Here is a 25399-nt window from a genome sequence, read left to right on the forward strand (position 1 = left end):
TTCTTTGTGCATTAAGTATTTTGACCTACAGAGGCAACTTCTGGCAGCGCTTTAGCTGAAGGAAACATTCAGGTACGTGAGACCACCGTACAGTCAAGGCCTAAAGTGCACCAGGTTCTTTTCAGATGAATGAATATATTTTCTAAACTCTTCCCACTGATGTCCCCAGTAAAACAAATGTGACTAAACACAGTATTGATGTAGCCAGCCAATGCTAAATCTATTAAGCAACAACCTTCTGACCGCTTGGGAATTTTAATGAAATAGCGAAAGCCGAGATTGATATGACACAAAACACGGAGAAGACAGGACCCTTATGCAGCAAAGGGTGGTTTTTCATTGCTCTTGTCTCAAAGAAATATGGTTTAGTGGCTTTTTTTTTTACATTGATTTTAAGAAAACTTTACTCTGTATCCAGCTTTGATGCAGATTCAATGTCATATATTGATGACCTGACAGAAGAACGCTGGGTTAAACCTCTGTACATCAACACCCGTGACGTGTGGAAAGGGTAATGGCTACTCTCCAAGGGTAATTCATCTAAAGCATTTGGGACCTCTGATATTCCTGCTTGAGCTCATTGCTGATGCACAATGTCATACCATTTGCCCTGAATAACATAAAGCTGTCTTGTAATAGACACACACCTACCCTTATCAAAGGACATATTTCCCCAGGAAAAGATAAAAGCAAGCCACATATTTGATCCACCTGGACAGGAATAAAGAGTTTTTTGTTTCTCCCCAGTCTTGCAGTATACCTTGATTCGATTCTGTACGAAATGCCTATTCATTCATCCCAAAACTCTTTGCCCCAAATATTTCACTTTTAACAACCTTCTGTGGGATCAAAAAGAGAATGGAAATTTGGGTTCTTGGCAGAGGATTGATATCCAAAGACCAAATAGATATGGAGCTGATGGTCTGAAAGAAAGCAGGCAGCCACACGAGGGCTTCCAGGCAGTCTGAGAAGGAGCTGAAAACCCTGGGAGCACAAGGATCCTAGGTGGTACTCAAGAAAAACATTCCTGTTGATACCATTTCAGTGAGTAGTGCATGGTTGGGGGAGAATTTCATTTCAGAAACAAGGCATCATTTTTTCTGGAAGAGATGTGGGTTGTTTTCCCCATTCCAAAACTTCTGGTTCATGATAGGGATAGAAGTCAGAATAGACTACCCACTTCACAGCTGCCTCTATCAAATAAATGCAGCATTTTCACTTTTCTCAAACTCTAAAGCTTTCTCCTGAAAAAGGCTGTGCATTTATGGTCAAGTGCTAAGTAATTGCAATCGTCAGGTGTCTGCTCTCTGAATCCAGGCCATGTTTTAGATAATTAAGCTTGCGAAAGTCATACTACTTGTTTTCACTGTATCGTTGGCTACCGACCTTGCTTGGCACTTGAAAACATTTCACAGACCTCTTCCTGTTTGCTGAAAAAAGGGTGCAGCTGAAGACTACTCTGAGCTGATAATTCAACAGATAAAAAACATTCCATTCTGCGATACAACTCTTCACTCAAAGGTCTTTCTGCACGAGGATATTTGATATACTCTGCTTTCAAATTCATTGAAGCACACTATATGCTCCCATGCCTCTAATAACTTGCAGCCTTCCAGGAGATAGGAGTCTCTTGAAGCAAAACAAAAAAGACAGACCCTCACAAAGAGAAACACGGTTGCTTTTACTAAGATCTAGGGCACAAAGGAACACAGAGATGGAAAGGACTTCTTTGATAATTAGTTCAAGTCCCCCAAAACCTACAAAACTTCTAAACCTATCAAACTCCTTTCTTGAAGCAATGAAGTTTTTGCCCTACTTCTCCATTCCCCAGGATCATCTTCAGTTTCTAGCACAAAAGCCTGCTCTGTTCAGTGGTGTAAATGGTCTTCTCTTGCTTTCTCAGAGCCTGGGGAATGAAATCTCCCTCTCAGCCCAAAGGTTAGGCAAGCCAGACTCTACAGGTCACCTCTGGCAAGAGAGGAATCCATTTTGCTGAATATCTTGGTAGCACTAATCTGTGTCTTTTCCAGTTTAAATTCTGCTTCTGTGAATGTGGCTGACCAGAGCTGTATTTGAGATGAGGTCTCCTATACGTGTTTTAGAGGAGGACAGTAGTTTGATGTAAAGAAGGGCAGGAGGAAAAAAATACTATAGGTTGATTAACATGGAAAAGCTAAAGATAAAATGCAAGCAAATAACCACTTCTCTCCCTCTGTCCCCCATCTACCTACAAATAGCGAAAATTCCAAACTCAGTGTAATGCTATCAAAATCAATGTCTCTACGGTGCATTATTAATAGAGCTGTGTGAGAAACAAAGCAAATTGTGTATTCATCCAATATTGCTTCATCATGCCTATCAAAAGAACATGAAGTTTTCAGCTTTATTCATCATCTGACACTTTAAAACTCCTCTCATGCTGCCCAATTTTTTATGTTTCTTATTTGGTGCCTGCAATAAGCCTAGCTCACAGTCAAGGATAATGGAAAGCATAAGTAATTTCACTATCTCTGAATTTTTGTGCAGTAAGGTTATTCGTGTGTTGATGTGATGATGAAGGTGTACGCATGTTTGCAAAACGCCAGTGTAAGACTCCTGAACACATTTAAACCAAAATTCATTGTCAAATTAATTAAACATTTCATATCCCTCCAACATATACTTTATTCAAAGCAATTTTTCATTAAGAAAAGAACCTAGTCAACCATGAACAATTCCTGAAGTAAACTTACTTCATGTGCTGACAGCTCACAAGTCAAACTTGTGCATTTTTAACAAGAAAAAAACTGGCAAATCCACTTCTATTTTTGAAAGGGAATTTAATGCAAAGCAAATATTAGGCCTGATTACCTAGAGAAATTAAACCTATATGATTTGCTAGGCTTCCTTGAGTCTTTAACTGTTGTTCTCTTTCAGCATATTTATCTAAATGGTTCAAAGGACACATTCAAATTTTTAGTCAAAATGACAACGTACATCAAAATTCCCATTTCAAGAAAAAGAGCTTAGAAAATTGCAGTTCTCTGAGCAGACTAATAGGTGCAAAATGTTTTTTAATCAGAAGCAGAGATGAATATATTTACACTAGATTTGACTGAAATAGGAGGCAGAGAAGTTTGGACAGGAAGGAAGACGATCAGTTGGCAAGGAAAAGCATAAACAATTTTTATTTTATTTTTTTTTCCTCAAACCTTGGACAAAAAACCTACGCTGAATAGTTTGGACATTACCACACACATGCACTCCCCTCCTCTGCCTTGTTACATGCTTCCTAAGGGATACTTGACAAATGCCTATAAAATCAACAGAAAATCCAAATCTAACATCTTCTCACTGTGAGCCCACACAGCCTGCTGCCGATCATGCAGACCATTTGGCAAGCACTGGATCTGCAGGAGAGCAGCTGCTCCAGCCACTCTCTTCCAGTAACATCAGAGATACGAGGACTTGGGGAAAAATTAACGAAGTGATCAAAAATGGAATAAAAGATGTTAAGAGGTTTTTTCCTCCCTGTAAACATCAAATCATCCTCCGTGCCCAACTGACTCTAATAGTGTTCTAAAACTGGAGATATTGACAACTCAAGCCACTAAAATATACAAAGAATCTAAAATATCCCCAACCTCAAAAAGAACTTGCAGTCCGAACCATAGAGGGAAGAGGATTGCAAAGCACATGGCAGTGTGTGGGGCACCAAGAGCTCAGTATTTACTGCTCAGCTTCTATAGCTTAGGCTCTTCTTATCCCCAAATTGCAGGGGTTCCTGTTCTGGACTCCAGAATAACTTGGAAAGAGCACACGGTGGATGAAAACAAACACACTTTTGTGAAGAGATTCAGAAACCATGTTGCTTTTAATTCGCATACTCAAGAAATATATTCTTCTAATATATTATTTAGACAAAATAATAACAAAACTGGAGCACACTAGCCTATTTCTTTACCGCTATAAAGCATTCCTTAGGTTGGGATCATACCCTCAAAGCCAGTTCAAGAGTTTTCTGGGCAGTTCGTTATTTATTTGGAAACATCAAATATTTGCAGCTGCCCTCTCTGATCTTGATTGGTCCCTTACCTAATCTATGTTGACTCTGTGGGGCGTATAACGGCCTGTTTTGATCAGATGGGACCTTTGCTTTCCCCTCTAGAAACCTCTCATTTCTCCAGGCTCTGCTAGGACAGAGCCCCACTAACCTGTTGCTGGATTACTGCCTTTTCTGCAGCAGCCCACCTCTAAAACTCAAAGACAAACTCTTGCCTTAACCATGAGATGTGTGCCAGCCTTTCTGCAGAGGTGAATATGCTTTCACAGAGATGTTTCAAAACAATACTGCAATTTTGTCCTCTATAATTTCAATCAGATCCACCGTCTGCCTATTCGAGAGTGCTATTACCCACAGCATCACACTGTGCATTACCAAAAGCATCTCACTACTTCATGTATCCCTTGAATCATGTTATATATTGCAAGCATGAATGTTTGTACAGGGCTCAATGCGCTACTCACTGCACAAATACCTGTCACACCCTCTCCTCTGCATAGGGAACCTACTGCAAAACATCAGTGCCTCAAGACTCAAGGAAAGACCCATGCTTACAGTCAAAAGTGTTTACACGACTTGACTGATATGAGTACAAGAGTCCCATAATGTTTCAAGCCTCATCTACTAATTGATTTAATAAAAGCCACAGCCTAGAAAGCTCTTCTGCAAAGTTACTGCAAATGTTACCAGAATCTTCTGTGATACTGCATATACACATGGAGCTGTTTACATCCTCTTCATCTGGTTTACTGGCTCCGTTACCACCACCGTTGTTCCAAAATTAAATCAGTCTTACCAAACACAAAGCTGCTTTTCCCTCATTTCTCTATTAATGTCTTTTAATGACCCCTTTATGTTCCCTTCTCTTTAGCTTGGCCTTTTTTGGCCATTTCTGAAAAAGCTTCAACTCTCCTTAATCTCCAGAGCAACCACTTTCCCCTGAGCTCACTTTGTTTCCAGTTTTGATTTTATACTCCCATGGTCACGCTCACTCTTCACATATTTGTTTACAGAACAAAAGCCACCAGTCTTTAAAAGCATTATGGAGTAGAAAACACCCCTTTTAGGTAATTTTATTCAGCTGTGCCAATAACAACAGCTATCTCTAGTCAATCCTACTGTGATGTGCAATTACTTTCTTGGAGTAAAAAGAAGACAGAACAAAGACATGCTTAAAATGTTACCTTCAGAAGATGATGTGGAAACATACAGAACAACTCAATTATGTTTTCAGACCTACATGGCGTATAGTCCTGATGAAGTACAGACACTTCTGCAATTTTCTTTCCAATCAACCAAATTTGTACTAAAATGGGTTGGCAATGCTCGTTACACTAAGGAGAACTATAAACACTGCCAACTAAGGCATATATAGATCACAAAACCTGTTTATCTCTAAATCTGTGTTGCTTTGTGCTATGGGGAAAAGAAATGCAACTCGTTCCCAGCAAAACCATCAATGTTTGAATGATATACGTGGCAAATTTAACTTACGGACAGCAAAGGGATGGCAACTTTTCCAAGAAAATCAGGGGGTTTATCTCCATCTTCATCAAACACTGTCACTTCCAGAACATCATGAATGTCTTTAATAGGGCTGCAACGAAAAGTGCAGACACATAAAAAAATAATATTCAATACACATGCACACAGACTCCTCCACAAAGATCTGAGAATACTGTTTTACTAATTAAGTTTGCATTACCTTGGAGTATAAAACTAGCATTTAATTAAATTCCCCCCAAAAATGAATCAAATGATGGGTATTCCCCAAGCTTTCCCCTCATGTTTCAGTCCCATAACTAGGTGAAGAAAGTAACTACCAGACGGTGACATTTTTTGTGTATCAATGTTGATGCTAACAGTGTAGAACTCGGCTCTCCAACACAGAAAGCTGATGACTGGGAGAGGTCAAGGGCTGAATTCAAAACCAGGCTTCAGGACACTAAAGAAATAATCCAGGAAACAAAACTTATGTAACTTCATTTGACTTGGACAATTATTGAACAATTAGCTCCCTTTTAAGGTACTAACAAGCCAATTACTTAAAAAAAAAAAAAAGAACAACCCTAATTAAAGGCCAAATGTACAATATTTTTGTTCCATTCCATGCAAATGTTCTACTGATGTGGCAGCTGGCACTCAGTCTTGAATATTTATCAGATCATTAATAAATCAGGGTCTCATTTGAGAACAGTTATGTCTGTGTGCCTGCAAAAGCATGGGTAACTGGAGACGACTTAGGAGTTGCATTAATTGTCTCCTCTTTTCCTTTTTCCATGTGCTGGAGTTAAAGAAAGATGTACATGGTACAGTGTGTATTTGTTATTTAACTGAGTGCAGCTGTTTTGCCCCAAAGGAGGTTGTTTCAGAGCAGTCCTGCTCCCAGAACCTCTGCCTGCAACACAGTGGAGTTGCTCCTCATGGAGCAGAGTGTGAACCTAAAAGCCACCTGGTTGCCTCTCCAGCTAGCAGCCGTAGCACGTTCTGTGATGTGACCTAGTGGCAGCCAAACAACCATGAAATGCACTGTTTTCAAGACATTGTGGCTTTAAAATACATTGAAACCTGCCACCTTGGCAACCATACTTCTATGTTCCTCTCCAAACCATTATAATTTTCCATAAGATATAGCTACCAGTGATATAAAATATTAAAACCCCACAGTGACACACCAGATAAGTGTGTTGCAGAAAATCTGAATATGATGGGAAGGACTCTCTGGTGGTATTGAATGCTCCAGCTGAAATGGATTCATGCACTCAAAACAATCCACTCTGCTCTAAAATAAATCTAAATCATCAATAGCTTTTAAGGAGCTTAATTGAAATTTTTAAAAATGGCCAAAAATCTAAGGAGAGATGTGAGAGCCTGACTGGTTCTGCAGATTTCATGCTTGGACTAGCCATGCAACAGCAATAAGAAAGTTAGAGATAGTCCACAGCTGATATTTCTGAGACCCACAGGAAGTATAGACACAAACTTTCTTTCTAAATGAAATAATTTTGGATTCTTATTAGATCTATTTTGTTGGCTGAACATCTGACAAGACTCATCTGCTGGCACAATCTCAGAATAAACAGTGATGAATGGAAGTTTCTTGAGAACAGACAAAGTAAGAGAAAGGACTCCAAGAGACATGCATTCAGCTGCAGCCATGAATTACACAGAAATCCGGCAAGGTACTTCTATCAAAGACATCAGATAGTTTTTATTGTGTTTGCATCCAGCCCAGTATTTATGAATGTTGCTTTTGCAAGAAGTCCATCATTCTCAAACCGTTCTGCCAGTGGACGGGTACAAATGTCATAAATGCTCCATTGCCAGCCCTTGCAGTTGCCTTCCTTGCCACAGACTGCTACAGTCTTGGAGACATTTATCTCACTCAGTTATTCACAAAAAACTTTGTCAGCATAAAGCAAGATTAAAGATTGTGCTGCCTAAAAGCAATACCTAAATTATCACTTTTGTTATTAATAAAGTCACAAAAAAAAGGAATACTTTGATTTCCATAAAAATTGAAGCTTCTAATTTGGGGTGAGCTATGTTTGACTAGTTTAAATTCAGAAGATATACTAGGAACAACATGAGCTCTAATTTTCTGCTTACTTACAAATTAAACAAGGATTCTACCATGGTTCAATGAAACATACTTTATTTTAAATTATGGAAAATGTAGGCGTGAATATCTGGTCTCTACTTTCTGTTATATTATCTCTTGGATCCAGCTATGACTCCATTATGTCTAGTCATGATTCTTCCTATAAATATCACAGTAATTTTTCTTTTAATGACTTCTATTAATAAACTCCATGCAAGAACTAGTAAAAGGCAAGAGGCTTTAATTGAGTTATATTTGCTATTTCTCCAACATCCTCTCTGGCTATGACAAAATGACATATGTTAAACTTGACATTTGTATTTTCCCCAAGTCGATAGCTTTTATAGTTAAGCTGCTAACTGTTTGGTGTTACAGCATTTTTTCAAAAGCAATCCACTTACAATGTGAAAACTTTGTTCCACTCTGGATTGAGGTTCTTGTAAACAGTGTGCGTTTGAAGACTGTCGTTTCCCAGCTCTAATACGCAGAAAGGATCACTTTTACCTAGGGAAAGATCAGATGGGGGGAAAAAAAAGAAAAAAATATGAGGTGGACTAGTTAGTTATTGTATTTACCATGCACAGTCTTTCTTTGCAGTAGGGCTGAGGAAATGACTGGCCAAATAAAAATAAGATCATTAAGACAACTGCAAATTGCCTCATTCTGTTGTTAAATAAACAATATCTCTGATGCATCCTCAGTTCTAGAAACTCTAACACTTACCTTACAACTCATTCAGGTGGCTTCACTCTAATACCTGAAATCTGAGACTTAATAGTGAATCATCTCTAAGTCTTTATAGCACGCAAAATCTGCTCATATTGACAATTATTCAGACAACATTATGAAAGCAGTACCATCATTCTGACCCAGGTAAGTGCTAGTGCTGCAGTTACAGCTTGCTATTTTATCCTCTGTTTAGAGTTTGTGGTCTTCTTCAGTTGATTACAGTACCTGCACCCCAAGAAGAGAAGCACAGCACTGTGTTTGTATCAGTAGCATTTCTTCAATCAGTTCCACGTGAGCAAGTCCTTGAAGCTATGAAGACCCTATACAGCACCGCAGTTTAAACAAAACCCAACATCAACTGGAGAATCCACATGTGAACCAGGTATCGTACTTAAAGCAAACAAACCCCCAAAACAAAAAAATTCCCAAACTCCTCTCAAAAGAAGGATGTCAAAGTGGAAGCTATTATGGCAAAGACATGTTTGCTAATGTTTTGGGTTTTTTTTTTGATAACTCACATTACATGAATTTGTAGCTTTCATAGCTTATTGCAGCTCAGCAGTTTCCATCGTGAACAGAGTACCCTTTATCAGCATGTCTGGCTCAATATCTGAATTAATCTCATCTTCAGTGTTCGTGTATAACTCAGCCACAGACACTCCAGCCTAACTTTTATGTAGGCAACGAAATATGTCAGCAATGCAGGGATTTAGATAGTGGACAAAAAAAGATATTTAAGCAAAAGCTGTCTTTTTCTTAATCCTTATTTTTGGTATTATTAATGCAGAGCTCTTAATGTTCTTACTCTGAGAAGTTTATAAACTAAACAGAAATCTTTTCAGTATGTAAACAATGGGTATTAACTAGTCAATATTGGTAAAGTTTAAAGACCATGTGTATTACTGGAATCTATTTGTCTTCTCTTTTTCAGCTTATGTGCCCATTCCCTGACAAGTGTGGAAAATGCATGTAGCCTTTCAGAGAAACTGCTTGGAATGCAAACTGGTATATGCCAAAAACAATCCCACTGTATAATTTGGTATTCTGAATGCTATTTTTTGGTCAGTGAGCAAATGCGGTGTTTGAGAAGAACTCTCATGCGTACACAGAAAACATCCAACAAAGCAGAAAAAGTCATTTTCACGTCAACAAAACGATTATCTAGGAATATAAAAGTATGGAAGGCTCAAACTGGGCTAGCTGTGGCTGAAGAGCTTCCACATATTTGATATATCTGTGTGGAAACTAGCCTAAAATTTACGTCAAATTGTAAAATATGGATTTTTCAAAACACTGTTCAAAACCAAAGCAGATACTATGTTGTTTTCTTATTATAGAAGACTAAAAACTTGAAATTAAAATCTATAATGCCAACATATAATCAACTGACAACAGAAATCTCAATTGCACCAAAATCCAAGCTTTACTATGCGAATAAGGTATGAGGTGGCATTGCACTTGTCATCAGACAACTCGTCTGCAGAAGTTCACCCACCCAAGACTCGTGACTGCTATGGGACAGGACAGGGAGGGAACGATACCTGCTCGTACTGCTCCTCTATTAACCCTTGGAAATCTTTGTACCTCTTAGTGTCTCTGCAATTATCCCTTTATCAGATTTTTAGCTGGACTTTGAATTTACTTTTATCAATAACAATAAATCTCAGCAGTCTCCCTGGCAATGCAGGAAATATGGCACTGCTCTAGGAGGGCTCTATTATGGAAGCCCATAATTGCTGCACTAATCATTTATGAATGGCTCAGAACAGATAATTAATCTTTATGTCTCTCATTTCACGATCAGAAATTATGCTATTTTTACCTAAAATGGCTGCATCCTTTTGCAATTTGGTGGGTCTATTACAGCATAATACTAGGATATTTTCAGCACTGCCATTGAAAAACAATTTGTCATTTGCTTCATGAATCAGGCTCAAAGCCTGGGTTATTTTGAATATAATGACAGACTGAGTAACCTTTTACTTAAGCAGAATTTCATTCTGTGCTATGCACAAGGAATGTGTGTCACATACTCTGTATGAAAAGTCTTTGAATTGCAGAATCAAGAACCTGCGTGTCTCTTCCAATGTTCATTATCCACCTACATGCTCCTGTTTAAGTATTGAGGGAAAGGGAGCCAAATCCATCACTGATGCAACTGCATTAGCATCAGTGAAGTTTTCCAAAGGGTAAATAACCTTCCAGGCTCAGCTCTTTCCCTGGACACTGTCTATACTGAAACCTCACGTATTTCTAGATAGCCCTAGCCTTTCTGTTTGCCAAAGGTTCTGCTTTGCTGTGGTACACTTCTTATTAAATTTGTTAGTAAAGTGCAGTTACACTACTAATTCCATATAGATGCATACATTATGTCAATTTAGAAATGCATTTCTGTACAAGCTACCTTTTGTTATTGGCAGGTTTTTTGTTTTCAAATTAAGTTCTTCAGGTTTTTAAGTACTGCTGCCTGCAGCAACCTTTTTTTCCCACTGTAGGGTTAAGCAGTGAATTGAAACTGAAATAATATCTTGATTAATTTGGGCTTTCTCCTTTGGTCCTTATTTTAGGAGCAACGTTTTCATATGTTACAATGTCTGCACGAATACCAGAGAATGGGGCAAGGTTTTTTTCTCCTTAGTATCTTTCCTGCGTTTATCAACAAGTTATCTTAAAGAAATGACTATGTCAGCAATTATACAACACACAATGCTGTGTCTGTGAATTATGAGCTGCTGCAAGATACAGAGGAGAATTAAAAGGCCTCCAGAATTCTGGAGAAGATGATAATAAAAATAATAATATCCAGGCAGTCACTACAGAGAAGTATCAATTCCGTAGACCTTCCCTGGAGAAACAATATAAAGTTGTATTTTTAAAAGGTGTTAGCGCCCATTGCTGTCATGACCAAGCAAAATCTGAGGCACAGCTCAGTAGAAAATCCATCCTTTTCTTGGAGTAAGAGTGCCAAAAAGATCATTCCAAATCAAAGCCTCAAACGAGCTGTAAGAGAAACCATCACACTCATTTCCCCATCACTGGCAAGCGTTCTTTTTTGGGTGACAGCCTGCGGCACCACCCAAGCCCACACCTGATAAAAGATGGAGAGGCTGCTTTGCAGGCACCAGCACTTTATATCAACTCTTATTTTACATATTCTTGCTGGAAAATGCAACAGCACACCATGCTAAGTGCTAAGTTATTGGTCACGCTGCTCAGATCTAAAGGGCAAATCAGATCTTCATTTATGGGACCTTCCCACATACTTTTGGGAGTCAAACCCAGTTGGTATCTCAGTTCACTGAGGCAAGTTTCACCACTGGAGAAATGATGAGATTTACTTTTCCTTGATCAACTGGCAGTACTGCACAAAGTCTAAGTAGCACTCACAATACATTATAGCATCATATGCTGGAAAATAGAAAATAAATACCTGCAAAATCTGCTGCCAACAGGTCCACCGCCTTTAAAACTTTGACTTGTAAGAAGCCAATGTCCTTTATGTCTCGAAAGGAATTCTTGATACACTGCAAGGAGGAAAGCATAAAGATATATTTTGTTTGTAATGCAGTACGAAACAGAAAATATTTAACTACTAAATGACTTACATTTTTATATCCATTGCTACATTTCTGCGGTGTTTCAGTTCAGTAGCTGATATACCCATAAATACATCTCCACTGTCCCAGTCTCACTGCATCGTGACCCTGAGGTTCACAACTTCACACGCTACCCACTCCTAAGGAAATTGTCCATTTACACTAAGTTACACGTTAATTTTATGGTGGAGACTGAAATAAGCCCTGCGTGTTGATGCAGGTATCATTTGCCAATTGAAACAGAAAATGGGACATAGGTAGACCTGGAGAAGCAGCATAGGTCAGGAAGGCAGCACACTCAATCAGGAGTGAGGAACCTGTCCTCAAAAGTAACTTTGACTTGCTCAAATTCCTCGTGTCTGTCTTGCACCACATTTTAGAGAGATACACATTTACTCCTCCTTGACCAGCTTTTGAGGATTGAGGTGTGGAAGCCATCATACGTCTTTATCTTCCAACAGTTGAAAGTCCAGAACATATACTCCCCAAAGGAGGAAAGAAAACTACGTATACTATGGTCTCTCCGTGGTATTCAGTGTGTCTCATTCCCCATGATAATCTCTTAATACAATTCAAGTTTGCAAAGAAAAGTATTAGTTTAAAACTCAACAAATACAAGCAGCCAAATTGCTTGGGTCTATCTGCCCTGCCAATCTCCTTGTCATTCTAAACATAATAACTATTCTGTGTAATAGTTTTCTCTGGTAGGAGACATGTTATTATGACTGGACAATATTTTTTTTTCCTGCAATTTTGACTACTTTCATAACTAGAAGAGAAAAAAAAAATGCAAACTCACATAGCGCTGTGAAATCTGTTGCCTTTCACTGGGGTCTCCCAAAGGGCAGACACACAGATCAGAGATAGACACTCCGGTACACGGGGCAACAGCAATCAACATTAGCAGGGACCCCGGATGTTTTTCCAGAGGCAGCTCTAAGCAATTGGTCTGTTTCGTTGGCAGGGCAGCAATGTCAACTTGGCACCTAGAACGACATTGCCAAGGGTTAATGAGAAAAAGGAGCTGGGGGGGGAAATAAAGCAACATTTATATTGATTTCAGTAGCAAGCAGGCACCAAAACTTATTGCTTGTTCAGGATGGAAAGAATGCAAAAGAAGCATCTCAAAACTAAACACGGGAAACCAATTAGCCGGTTTCTATGCACTTACTGTCAGTTTTGCTTTCTGGTTCACCTACTGGTAAGCAGAGGTAAAAGGTTTGGGCTGCAAGTACAGTAGGAAAACTTAACTCTGGCCTGCCTCACTTCCCCTCTAAAATCCCCTAGTGCTTTGTGATGGATTTGAAACACAATTTTATTTCACCTGGGGGAAAAGAAAAGGGGCAAATGCAAAATTTAAAACATTAGCCTAAAATAGATTAGTTTCTTTAAAGTCACATACTCCATTTTATGCTACATTATACTGTATGCCCCAATCTCTTTTACAAGCCTTACTAGAGCTACATTTTCAGCGTACTGTTATATTTCCCAAAGGGAAGGACTGTCTTAAAAGTCCCCCCCCCAACCCCTGCACATAATATGTATCATTAACCTGATACTTCCCCAAAAACTAAAAATAAGGAGAAAAAAGAGAAACATTCATAAAGAGACAATAATAAAAGATGAGTATGGGGTAAAGCAGAGAGAGATCACTAGACAGCCAGTTATACGTGAAGGGAGCGGTTAAATGCAACAGAAAGCCTAATCACTTGGCTCAGCTAAATGCCTTCTATTTAGAAGTCCAGCAAATGGAGTGGAACTTTTTTGAACCTCCGTGGAGTTTGGCTTTTAAGAACTGGCTGAACAAAAGTTACAGATGAAAAAGGAAAAAAAAAAACCTGAGGAAGGAGAAGCTTTGTTGCCACAGTGCAAGGGGAGTCACATTTCTCAAAGGGACGGTGAGCGGATGATGGAAAGCGAGAGCTTTCGCTCCGCTTAATGCCTGCCGACAAGTTTTTATTTAAACTAAACTTGTTAAGGTGTTGTCTTAATAGGCTAAAATTCCACAGGGTTCCCCCAGGTGGGTTTCTTCTGGGTAAATGGTGCATGTAGTGTTCCTGATTGATCCCATTCCAGTAGTAGAGCTGGAGCGGTTTATACCCATCTGCTATAAATTGCATGCTTTCCGCTTCTTAACAGCCTATTTTCTGCAAATGCTAAGGGGGGTGAAAAAAAAAAAAATCCCAAAACATTTCAGCCTGAAAACCCAACAAACTATGTTATGAAGTAAAAGTCATTGCTCTGATGAGTTTGCAAGTCATCCAGTAGCTCCGACTATTAAAACACAGCTCTTTGTGTAAGCTTCTTCTGACCGGAATCAATGGGGATGACTTGGCCTTAAGTGTGCTCTTCGTTATTCACCGCACTGAACATACAACAGGTTGCAAGTTTACTCTTATTAACTGCTTTCAAGTGCTTTGAAAGAGAAAGAAAATAAACCAGGAAGAGTACCAATGCCGTTTGGCACGTAGGCTGCTTCTCAACACAATTTCCAAGTGTGAGAGGTTGCATTTAAAGTTCATTGCTATGCCCAGACTCTTCAGAAAGATATGACAAGAGAAGATACAGCAGAAAGGAAAACAAAACAACCACAAAAAAGGCAAGCATTTGAGAAAAAGACCTTATCACTTCCACACTGGAGGTCAACATCACCTTGGCTGCATTAACACAGTTGCTTCTCAGACTGCACCAGTTTTACTTATACTTTAGGTATCAGTGCAAAAGGGGGAATGTATCATTTTCTCGGGGTTTTTTGTTGTTGTTGTTGTTGTTTTTACAGATGAAGAAACTGAAGCAAGGAGAGGGGAAAACTCAGGGTCATCCAGCTGGCCAGCTGGCAATACAGGCCACATCTCCCACATCAGCACTTCATACACCACCCACTCCAACACAGTCCACAACTGGGAAAAGATGCATTTGCTTTTTTATGTTAAGAACTTTCCACAATGTAAGAGACAACTCATTGAGACAATGGTGCATCTCTGACCAATAGATGACCTCAGAAATCTCTCATATCTCAAAGGCAAAGTTAAATATAATTTTAGCTTGTTTTGGCAAATTGGAATTGTTTCTCTTATTAAAAGAATTTGATTAGCCAAAGGTCAAAGAAAAGATCCAGTATAAGGGTGTGGGGGTAGGAGGGATGCACATGTGGAGGGGAAAACAGCAGGAGGTGGAGTATAAGCATTTCTTCCTCAAATCATGTCTGATTTCCGTGCAAACTAACTTCCTTAAAACATCTGTGTTCACTCAAGGTGATGGTATGCCTCTATTTTCTTTTGAGGAACTGAAAAGAAAATCCACATTTACACTTGCAAACGGCAAAAGGCTTAAGAAAAAAAAGACAATCTGTTTCATTTAGGTTATACAACATAATTGATCAGACTGCAAAGAATGCAGCTTGGTAAAACAATTAGACATTCAATTTACTATATAAATTCAGCAGTTTCCACACAAACACTTCTACGCTATTAAAACGAGTCTAATGATTTCTAAACTACTTCCCTCATCCTCCTGAAACAGAAACGCTTGCCTTTCCTTCTTTCTCAGCTTTCTATCTGCAAGACCTTATTACAGATAATTATTTCACAGGAAAGTGGTAAGAGACTACGGCGATGGGCACAGTGTAAAACTAATGGAGGCAATCCACTGTTTGCTCAAAAGTTGCCTGATCTGAATGCAAAAGGCAAAACTCTCAGATTATTTGTATTTCAGGTGATGCAAATGATCTCCTGAGTTAAATTCTCAACATAGTAATCCTATCTCAGAATAGGATAGCTCTGCTTGTTGTCACCTTTTGCTGCGTTATGTATTAAATTCAGGTATAATCTTTCCACACATGGCTATATCCATGACCTATAGGGGATACAGTTCTGTAAGTTAAGAGTGCATTGTGCACGCAAGTGTATCACTTTTTTTTTTTTTTAACCACAATTAATTAAATGCTTTCCTTCCTCCTCCTGATCAATAGTTAGGTCTACACCTCTATATTGACCTCTAGTCCCGTAGAGGATTACACCACAGCTTTAGTTTTTCATTTAAGACTGTTCTTTTGACTTACAGCCCTCATCTTTAGCTGCCAAACTTTTTTTTTCCCCATTTTTTATTCATTTTGCAGAGAAATATTACTTGAGAACACTACACAGTAAATTTGGGGTTAAACTATTTATTTAACTTTGTCAGAGAATCAAATGTTAAAATTTCACTAAAAAGTGCTGGGCTTAGCCTCTTACCAGTAATTATGGAATTGTTTTGTTTGGTTTTTTTTCTCAATTTTTACTCAATCCACAGTTCATCAAATTATGATGAGTAAGTATCCTTAAATATAGGTAAATACATATGAAAAAATCTGCACAAAACATTGCCATTTTTTCCCCTGCAGAATTCTTGAAAGCCCTTCACCAAGAGGACGGTCATTATCATGGTATACAGTAAGATGCATCTGTGATTATTATTTGGAAAGGAATCTCAAATGCCACGGCTGTCAGGGAGACAATTAATAAGGTTTTATTCTGACTTACTCTACAGATAAGTTTTGGTTGTCTGATTCTTCCTATAGCTTGATGAAATTTAAATGAAAGGTTTGGATGCAGCCATAGTAGGTGTTACTGCTCCATCCCAACAGCACGGCCTTTAAAATAAGGATTGTTTCTTGTTGTAAAGACACTGTTTCCTGGAGGCATTAATCATAAAGATATTGGATGCAATCCAGTCTCATAGCTCATGGTCTTAAGTTTAGCAGCTTTTGTAAAACCTCTTTCTTCAGGTAAATATGTGAAGAAAAAAAAAAAAGCCCAACATTTTGCAGCATCTCTTTTTCAAAACATACCCCTTAATGCAGAAAGACTCTCTAACAGCTTGACATAAACAATTTAACTCTGCCTGGACAAATTCTGCACACGTTAACACCTTTGTTTATTAATATACATTAACATCATCTCCTGTTTATAGCATGCCTCTTATCCCAAAGGACGCAAAAAGCACTCAATAAATGTTACTAACAGTTCTGTGCAGACTAAATAGAGGGATTATTTCATCCAGCACCAAAACACAGCCACCCCTCAGTGCTGGACCCTGGCAGCTGAACCACCATATGCTGCAGTATTTTAAGCGAGGAAGAGAAACTGGATACAGCTGAAAATCTGAGGAGAATGCAGGTAGGCTGAATGTAATAATTTAGCTTGCGATGTGCACTGACGGTGAGGGTTCATTTTGTGATAGAAGAAGGGTGACGTGAAATCACACTGAATGTTTCTTCACTAATTCAGAAGCAGACAAAGGCCCCAGGTGTTAGTGTTTAGTACTGGAGGTCCAACACATTTCTTTCTTATTCTACATGTTCCATAGTCTCCACAGATGCTTCAGGTCATATTTCAAGAACAATATTTTACCTTGAAACCAAATTATGCCTGGGAGAAGAGCCATGTTCCAGGGGCTTAAGGCATCCATCCTACATGAACTCCTGGGTCTAAAGGAATTAACAGAAGTCTTTATTCCACAAAAGTTCAGCAGTCTGGATTATCAGACATGACTCCACCTTGTGCATCTCCTCAACTTCATTTAAATATTAAAAAATATTTTTTTTTTTTTAAGGGTCTAACCAACGCAGTTTAACCTACATGGCCCTGAGGGAGCATAATGAATTCTAACTCTATCCACAAATTGACCACAGAATTATTAATTAAGATCCAGCAAATTTTGCCTTTTCCTTAAAACCATGCAAGTTATTTGAGAGCAGTTGGATTGTACTGCTGTATGTAGTGACTGAATATAACCGACAAACATTTTACTAAAGAATCTTCCTTACAATGATGTTGTGAAATCCAGAAATCTCAAAACTCAACTTGGAAGTCATGGAGACAATAAACATGGCACCTCATAATGCTGTTTTGTCTAGAGAATCCTTTTCCAGATTAGACTGCACTTGAACCCTTCATAAAATATTATTGAGTGTCAAAACTTTCTACACTGTACAAACAAGGGTTGTTATTATTCATTTGGCGTTTACCTATTCTTGCAATCACTCTTTAAAATCTAGTATAATTTTTTCCTGTTTTGATACTACAGAGAATTTGCTGTGCTTAAGGCAACAACAGTAATATTTTCTCTCCACATAGACAGCAAAAATAATTTGAAGGTAAATCTAACACATGCGGGCTTTCCCAGTGCTGAAATCTTTAATAATAGAATAAGCATTTTGCTGATAATTTTTTCCACACTCAACACCACCTGCCAGAAACCAGTAGAAGAAAAAAAAGAAAGCGGAGGGAAAAACCTAAGGAAGAATTGCTCCAGCATCAGGGAGACTGAACAGAGGCAGGCTGCAAACACTGCTACATTTCCTAACTCTAAACAGAATATCAGAAGTAATAAAAGTAACTGTGAGAATGGAAGGAACAGATTCATCTTCAGCCGCTTCACCATGTGATGAGCCATAGCATTCAGCCAGAAAGCATTTCCTGCTCTGCAAAACCACAAACATTTGTAGAGCCAAAGGGCATTGTTCTTTTCAGTGAACAGTTTCAAACTATTTGAATGCTTAAAGTAAGAGAATGTTCTTATGAGTTACTGTTACTTAGTCAGCAAGTTGTGCAACGCTTGCCAGGTGAGAACGGCAAACAACTGCAGACAGATCCCTGCCCCTAAGAATTCAGAGGTTGTAGCACTGATCCTGCAAGCAGATAAGCATGGACAGACCAGAGGGGCTCTGGTAAATTAAGTGGTTCTTAGGGCTGCTGCATGTAGCCAGCTGTGCAGATGCACTTTGGGGAGGGGTCTAGAGGACAACACTGCAGGCCAAAAGAAGGGAGGAGGCAACAGGAGGAAAGATATGGTTACTACTAGGAAACAAAGAGTGTACTAATACTGTACAGAATAAGGAGTTAGAGTGGAGAGGCAAGAGCAGGACCTGTATTCTATCCCCGTTAAGAAATTAAAAGGTTCAACTACTAACCCACAAAAAGCCTCATCTGCTAACATGGCAAAAGATCATTACTTGAGAATTTGGAGCTATAATGGAATAATGCAGTGGGACAAAATCCGGAGATAGGTAAATCACCTGTGAGGCTGCACCTGCAAATTATGCTTCAAACAACATGAACTTGTGCCATAGGATGGGGCACCAAACCCACAGAGAACAGCCCTTTGTGGCAGTGGAGAAGAGCTTACCCATTTAAAGCAAACGCAGGTAATAGGACCCCTATGTAAACAAGGCTACAAGAACACACCACCAAGGTGCAAACAGTGAAAAGGGACACCAGTGCCACTCTTAAAAGGAGCACAAAGATCCCTGAGTTGCCACCAGCCTGAAGCAGCAAATCAGCCCTGCAGGGCACAAGGGATGTGGAGCAATATCCCCATGCACATACAGACAAATACTGCCTTCTTGCTGCCACCAGCTCTCCCAGAAATGGCTGCCACTGAGCTCCTACAGTATTTTGGATTTTACAGTCAGTTTGTGTGGAGTCAGCTTGGGTGTCTCCACATTCAGGTCATGGTTAATCAGTTACCCAGTAATAGGTTTTAATAAACATACCCTTACAGAGGCATCTGGACATGACTAGTATAAGGAGAGAAACATACAGTATGATGCTGGTAATGAAAATAAATTGATCAATTTCAAAAATAATAATAAAAATCATGTTATCTTTTGTACTTACCCCCCCCCCCCCCCGAAAACACCCAACAACTTACGTTCCCAAAAGCTCCTTGTGCTTTTTGTTATCCTTTCTCCAGATCTCAATGTCCAACATATCCTTCCTGTCAGAGAAGTAGTGAAAATCAAACTGTTCCCTCCACTGAGGATTTGCACTCTTACACAGTGTCTAGAAAACATGCAGTTATAATATTTACTTTTCTTAAACGGTACTTATTTCCACAGTAAAGCACATATCAATTCTTCTACAAGAACAAGGCCGGATGTCAGGACATCAAGTGCTAAGGTCATTCCAACCAAAGCTCCCCAGCCCATCGTGCAGAGCATCTTTCTTAAAAAAAAAAAATCTCTTTCCTCTCTCCCAATAATGGTAAATATGCAAGTGTGATGTGAATGAATGGCTGGAGAAATTCTGAAATGCAAGGTGGATCCACCAGCTCCACTTTCAGTGGACCATGGTCATCATTCAACCTCACTCACACACTGGAAGAAATCAAGAATAAACCTTCTGAGGACAATCACCTGAAAATAGGCTTGAATGAATTCAGGAACCCAACGCAGAATTTTTTACCCTTCTGTGTTAAGATGTAGGCAAAGAAGGAGCAGCCTTGAAATTATTAGCATCCAGCTAATTTGAAATGTGTAAATTGTCCCTCTGAGTTCAGTGGAATTGTTCATGTGTTCAGGTTGCTCTGAGTATTCACCGGATTGAGACTTAAATCACTTGCAATTTATATCACACTACACTGCCCACCAGCAATATCAGCATGGTCACTGAGAGAACAGGAGATAGGATTAGCTGGACCATGACTGAGATTTCTCCCACCTTGTCCACTTTTCTAGACCATGAGAGATTGTACTTCATAAGTTGAATAAACTCCAGGAAAGAACGTGAAGTACTGTCAATTTGAAGTCTTATTAGGGCGTAAAGGCAGCAGTCCCCAACTTTTGCTGGGCCCCAGACAGACACACTATGCAATTAACTCACTGCAGACAATGTTGTACTTGGCTCCCCATTTCAAACTTTTTAATTTTCTGTAACTGCAAACAGTGCAGTCTTCCAGATTCATGACATAGGCCATTAAAGAGAAACATAAAAAGGAATCTTAACAGGAATAATGTATAGTTATTTTAAAATAACTAACCCGTTTGTTATTTTTCAAAGCTGCTTTTCTAAATAAAAACATTATATCATGACCTCGGTTTGAGGTCCGAAGTGGGGGACAGAGTGCAGGTTTCAGATGCGCCTACATCTGAACGCTATGTTCTGTGAACTTGCTCTGTACATTTTGTACAGGAGGGGTTTGTTTGTTTCCTCCTCCTGCTCCCTCTGCACTTCCAGTTCATGACATGCAGAGCTCTTGCTTTCTCAACAGAGTATTATTTTAATTATAGCCTCTCTACTTATTCAACTTTGGAGATGAAATGTATATCTTTGGGAACCCCATTTCTTTCTTTCCCATGAAACGGTACTGGATACAAGTAAACACAGCCTAGACGAACAAAAATTCAAATCAAAACCATGGAATATTCTGTGTGTTTGGGGAGGGGGGGGCGGGTTCTGCTATACATAACATTTTTCAAGAAAGGTGCTTTAAAACTAATAATAATTCCCCTGCACTGGGAACCATTTCAGGTCTGCTTTTCCACCATAGCTAACATTGCAAACCTGACTTCTGTATTGGCAGAGAATAAAACACATGTGTGATGCATGTAGTTTTAATTCATTTCATATTAATGTCAAACATCCATCAATATGATAAGTATGTTAAATGCACAAAAACAGATACACACAATATTCCTAACTTCCTATTTCTATATTGGCATGTAAAACATATTCGTAAAGTGTTAATGTCCCTGATCTGGTCTCCTGGTTTTGATCTCATTTATATAGAAGAGATTCAAGAATAGTTCCATCTGAGTTAGCAACACTGGTAAAAAACCCACCAAATACCCTATTGGCTTCAGCAAACTTAAGGAAATCCTTAATACTTGCCTTACTCTTGTATCTTTGATCTCCCAGTTTGAGGAGAATAAAAATCTCTGCCAAACCCCCTCCGGGGATGTTCTTCCCCTCCAAGAGTGTGATGGTCACCAGCCCATTCCACAACTGGTTCTTGCGCAAGGAGTCGGAGAGTCGCATGCTCCGCATGAAACTTGACTGAAAAGCAAGTCAGTGACATGAAGCATTTATACTCCCAAACCCACATTTTTATGCTCAAACTGACTGTGATATGAAAGCACCAGAAGTGAGAGAGGTATCACAATCCCCTAAGAGTAAGGAGAGAATGGAGGGCAGAAACATGTTATGGATTTTCTGCCTGTACTGTACTACAGCTGGCCCTGTGAAAGGAAAATGTTCAGCATCAGAGCAAAATCAGCAGGGTTAGCTTAAACCACCGGAGTAGTCAACTTCAGCTAACCTGGCTGAACTTCAGCAAGAGCAGACCTTGAGCGCTGAGAGCAATCTGTTACCTTGTCTCAGGGGAAGACACAGGAGAGTGAGAGGAAGGAGAGGTGGAAGAGGGGGGAGAAACTAAAGTAAACTCTTAAATGTCTCCAGCTACGTCCATAAAACGCGGGTCTGTCCTTTCTGGGGAGACAGCCCACAATCATAAAGTCTAGGGCCAGGTGAAAGGCTGAGCACGCATCTTCCAGCTCCTCAATCACTCAACTGCCTGTCGTCCACGTTAGCTCTTCGCCTGCTGCCTTTGCAGCTCCTGCTTCCAGAAACTGAGCTCACGAATCAAAAATACTGATGCCTGCTGAAAAAACACTGACACCACCAGGCTCTTTATCTGGAGTTATGGTTACCTGGTAGCCACATTTGTTACCTTCACAGCTTCATCCTACATAGCACGGCTGCGCTAACAGTTTGCTAACTGGCAATATTTTATGGGACAGAGGATGATTAAATAGGCCTTTATTTGGGGGGAGTGAGCTGGAAACATTAAAACTCAAGGCTATACTTTTCTTCTCGCAGTAAAAATCCTGCCATATTTTATTCTCGTGAAGCAACTTTTAACTCGCCACACTTCGGAGCTTCAATCATGTCATATACAGGTGGGAGCAAGACGGAGGAGAAGATTTCACAAGTCACTTTAAAACAGGACGTGTTAGCTTTAAAAGCAAGTAAGAAATGTTGTTGCTAAATAAAACGATTGCAAAAGCACCTGATGTCTGAAGATTACTTTTTATGGATCAATTACCCAGCAACAAAATTCCTAAATCATGGGTGGTGAACTCACAATCTTTTTTTCTCGCTTTTACTGGTTAAAATACCCAGCTCTTTGAATCCCACAAGCATATTAATAAACTTCTATTTAAACACCCTGTTTGGCTTTCCTGGCACACTGATTAAAAATTCCTACCTTTAAAAAGAAAACGAGATTTTGATTCATAAATCCAGCTGCAATGTAATTTCGTTGTTTTTTTTTTTTTTTTTTTTTTTAAAAAAAGTTCGTCTTTTAGGCCAAAAAGCTAAAGCATGACTGTTCCCATGGACATACTTCAAAGTCCCGGCAGATATATTCCTCCCTAAACACTAAACTATTTCAAAATCCTTTTTATAAAAAAGGGAGTAATGTCCACGAGGGATCAAAGGCCATTCTACAGTCTGGCAATCGCCTTAGAAAAATGGCAGTGCTTCCATGAAATATGCCCTAAAATAATTTTGCAGCTTGGTATGTCCTAATTTCGAATTGGATGTTTATCTTGGAAAGGCTTCTATCTAACTTGTCCATAAAACAGCTCCACTTAGCTCTATGAGCCCTGTGAAAATGGAATCCAAAGCTGGCTATTAAAGGGGCCTGGAGATTGCTTCCATATGGCGTAACAGCATGGGAGTGGAGGGCTAAGGCCTACAGCAGGCGCTGCTTGGCTTGAGCTCCCCATCTATCCATGGACACTCGTTGCATTACACCATAACATCTGGATTATTGCTTGTAATGTCCCTGGGAAATATCCACTTCCCATCAAAGCCTTTATCTATCTCGGTTGTACTTTGAACATTTTAGTATTTAACATAGTCATGTTTGATGTGATGTACTTGCTGCTTTAGGACCAAGGATTTTCCCTCCCCCACGCTCCTTCCTCAGAGGAGGAAGAGGTATTTGATGCTAGTTCACACACACACACACAAAAAAAAACCTACCAAAAAATACCCAGACAAAGTTTATTATCTGCATTACAATTTCTTTTAAAAACAAAGCATCCAGTTCTCTTCAAAGCTTCCAGGCTGAACACGAAAGACAGTTGTTATCACTCAGTTTTCAAATCAATTTTGGATTCTTTTCATTTTTTAACCAGAACAGTATTTTAGGGAGTCACTCAGCATTGGGGGTCTTCCTACCCAAATTCTGTAGCATACATAACCCCACCCTTTTAGCCGCTGACTTGACAGTTCAAAGGACTGTTGAGAGGTACCCAAACCAGCCCAGATTCCACGCAGTCCTGGGAAAAATCAGCACCTGCAGCTCGGTATTACTAGAGCACATTGCAATGCATCAACTCTAACCTTCCAAAACAGGTGGCCCCCAGCAAACGGCCTTGTGCATCCCTTTTCTGGATGGCTGTGCAGCTGCAAAAGTGCTCTGTGCTCATCTCAGAAAGGGGGTTATGTTGGTCTCCAGCTAACAGGACCTGGCTACTTTCTGGACAAGATCTAGCATCACTTTAGAGCATCACACTGGATAGAAAAGCCAAGATGTTTGCAATCGGTTTAGGGCATAGTGCTGATCTGCAGCACCTCGACACAGACTTGGTGACTGCAGTCTGCTTCCTGCCTCCCCCAACCCAGCTCTGCCACCACCGCAAGCCTCTCTCCAAAAGGAGCAGCATGGAGCCCAGGATGGCTGCTTGCCTGCAAGACAGCCCACCATGTTAGGAATGCTTTGGATTTCCTGGACATGTCCAGGTCACTCCCACAGCGTGTGCTCAGCAGGTCTGGCACGTCTCCTGCACCTCGTATAGTCTACACACGCACCAAAGACCCACTCTGTGCATGCTCTGCGGCCACCTCTCCAGCCTCCCCAGGTACTTGGCAGGCTGTTCTTCTGACCACCCCAATGGAAATCCCAGCCAAAGAGGCAGTGTCTCAGATTCCACTCAGTTTCTGGAAGGAAGCGTGTCTGGGGAAACCCAGATGTGTGGTAGACCCACGGACCTGGACCATCAATGAGTCAACTTTAGTGTTGCCTGGGGAAGTCTGGACTATGGCAAATGCCTCCCAGGTGACAAGAAAATGTTATTGCATTATTTATTTTAAAAGTCTTACCTCCTCTCTGATACTCTGCACCTACTCATTTCAAACTGATTTACACGGAGTTAATTGATTAAACTTCACAGCCTCCCTCTGTGTTGGCAAAACTATTACAGAGCAGAGCACAGAGAACGGCACTCTAGTCCAACAAAGCTACTTTGGGGCAAAACAAGCACTGAAAAAAACCACCTCAAACACTACTCTAACCTGCCTTCACAATGAGACATCAGAAAAATCAAAGCCTCTCTCTACACCAGCCAGAAAAGGAGGACATAACTGGTTAATCAGTGGCAATTTTAAAGTGGTTTTATCTTTCCAGCTCTTTCCTTCCCCTGTTACCACCCAGACTACGGACACCTCCGCATTTGGGTACTTCAGCTCCTCCTGCTGCTGAACCTGAGCTCTTTCCAGCTGCACTCCTAGACTGGATGCCAGGTCCTTCAGACCTCTCCTGCTACATTTTCCTGCAAACTTGCTGCAGTCAGCCAGCTCACACTTTGGCTATGTCCCAGACCAA

The 25399-nt window shown here is 39.9% G+C and overlaps 1 protein-coding gene across 4 annotated transcripts in view; it reads right to left on the reverse strand.

Moving 5' to 3' along the window:
• MCTP2 (multiple C2 and transmembrane domain containing 2) overlaps window positions 1–25399 on the reverse strand; it is a 104903-nt gene that overhangs the window by 50198 nt on the left and 29306 nt on the right. For all 4 annotated transcript variants that reach the window (XM_075713584.1, XM_075713583.1, XM_075713582.1 and 1 more), the window contains exons 8-13: window positions 21619–21783; window positions 19661–19791; window positions 12768–12954; window positions 11803–11896; window positions 8045–8147; window positions 5537–5639 (exon numbers count right to left, since the gene is read on the reverse strand). In XM_075713584.1, the coding sequence (XP_075569699.1) occupies window positions 5537–5639; window positions 8045–8147; window positions 11803–11896; window positions 12768–12954; window positions 19661–19791; window positions 21619–21783 (783 nt within the window). The remainder of the gene's footprint in view (window positions 1–5536; window positions 5640–8044; window positions 8148–11802; window positions 11897–12767; window positions 12955–19660; window positions 19792–21618; window positions 21784–25399) is intronic.

This window comes from Pelecanus crispus, chromosome 7 (assembly GCF_030463565.1).
Source record: "Pelecanus crispus isolate bPelCri1 chromosome 7, bPelCri1.pri, whole genome shotgun sequence".
Lineage (NCBI taxonomy): Eukaryota > Metazoa > Chordata > Aves > Pelecaniformes > Pelecanidae > Pelecanus > Pelecanus crispus.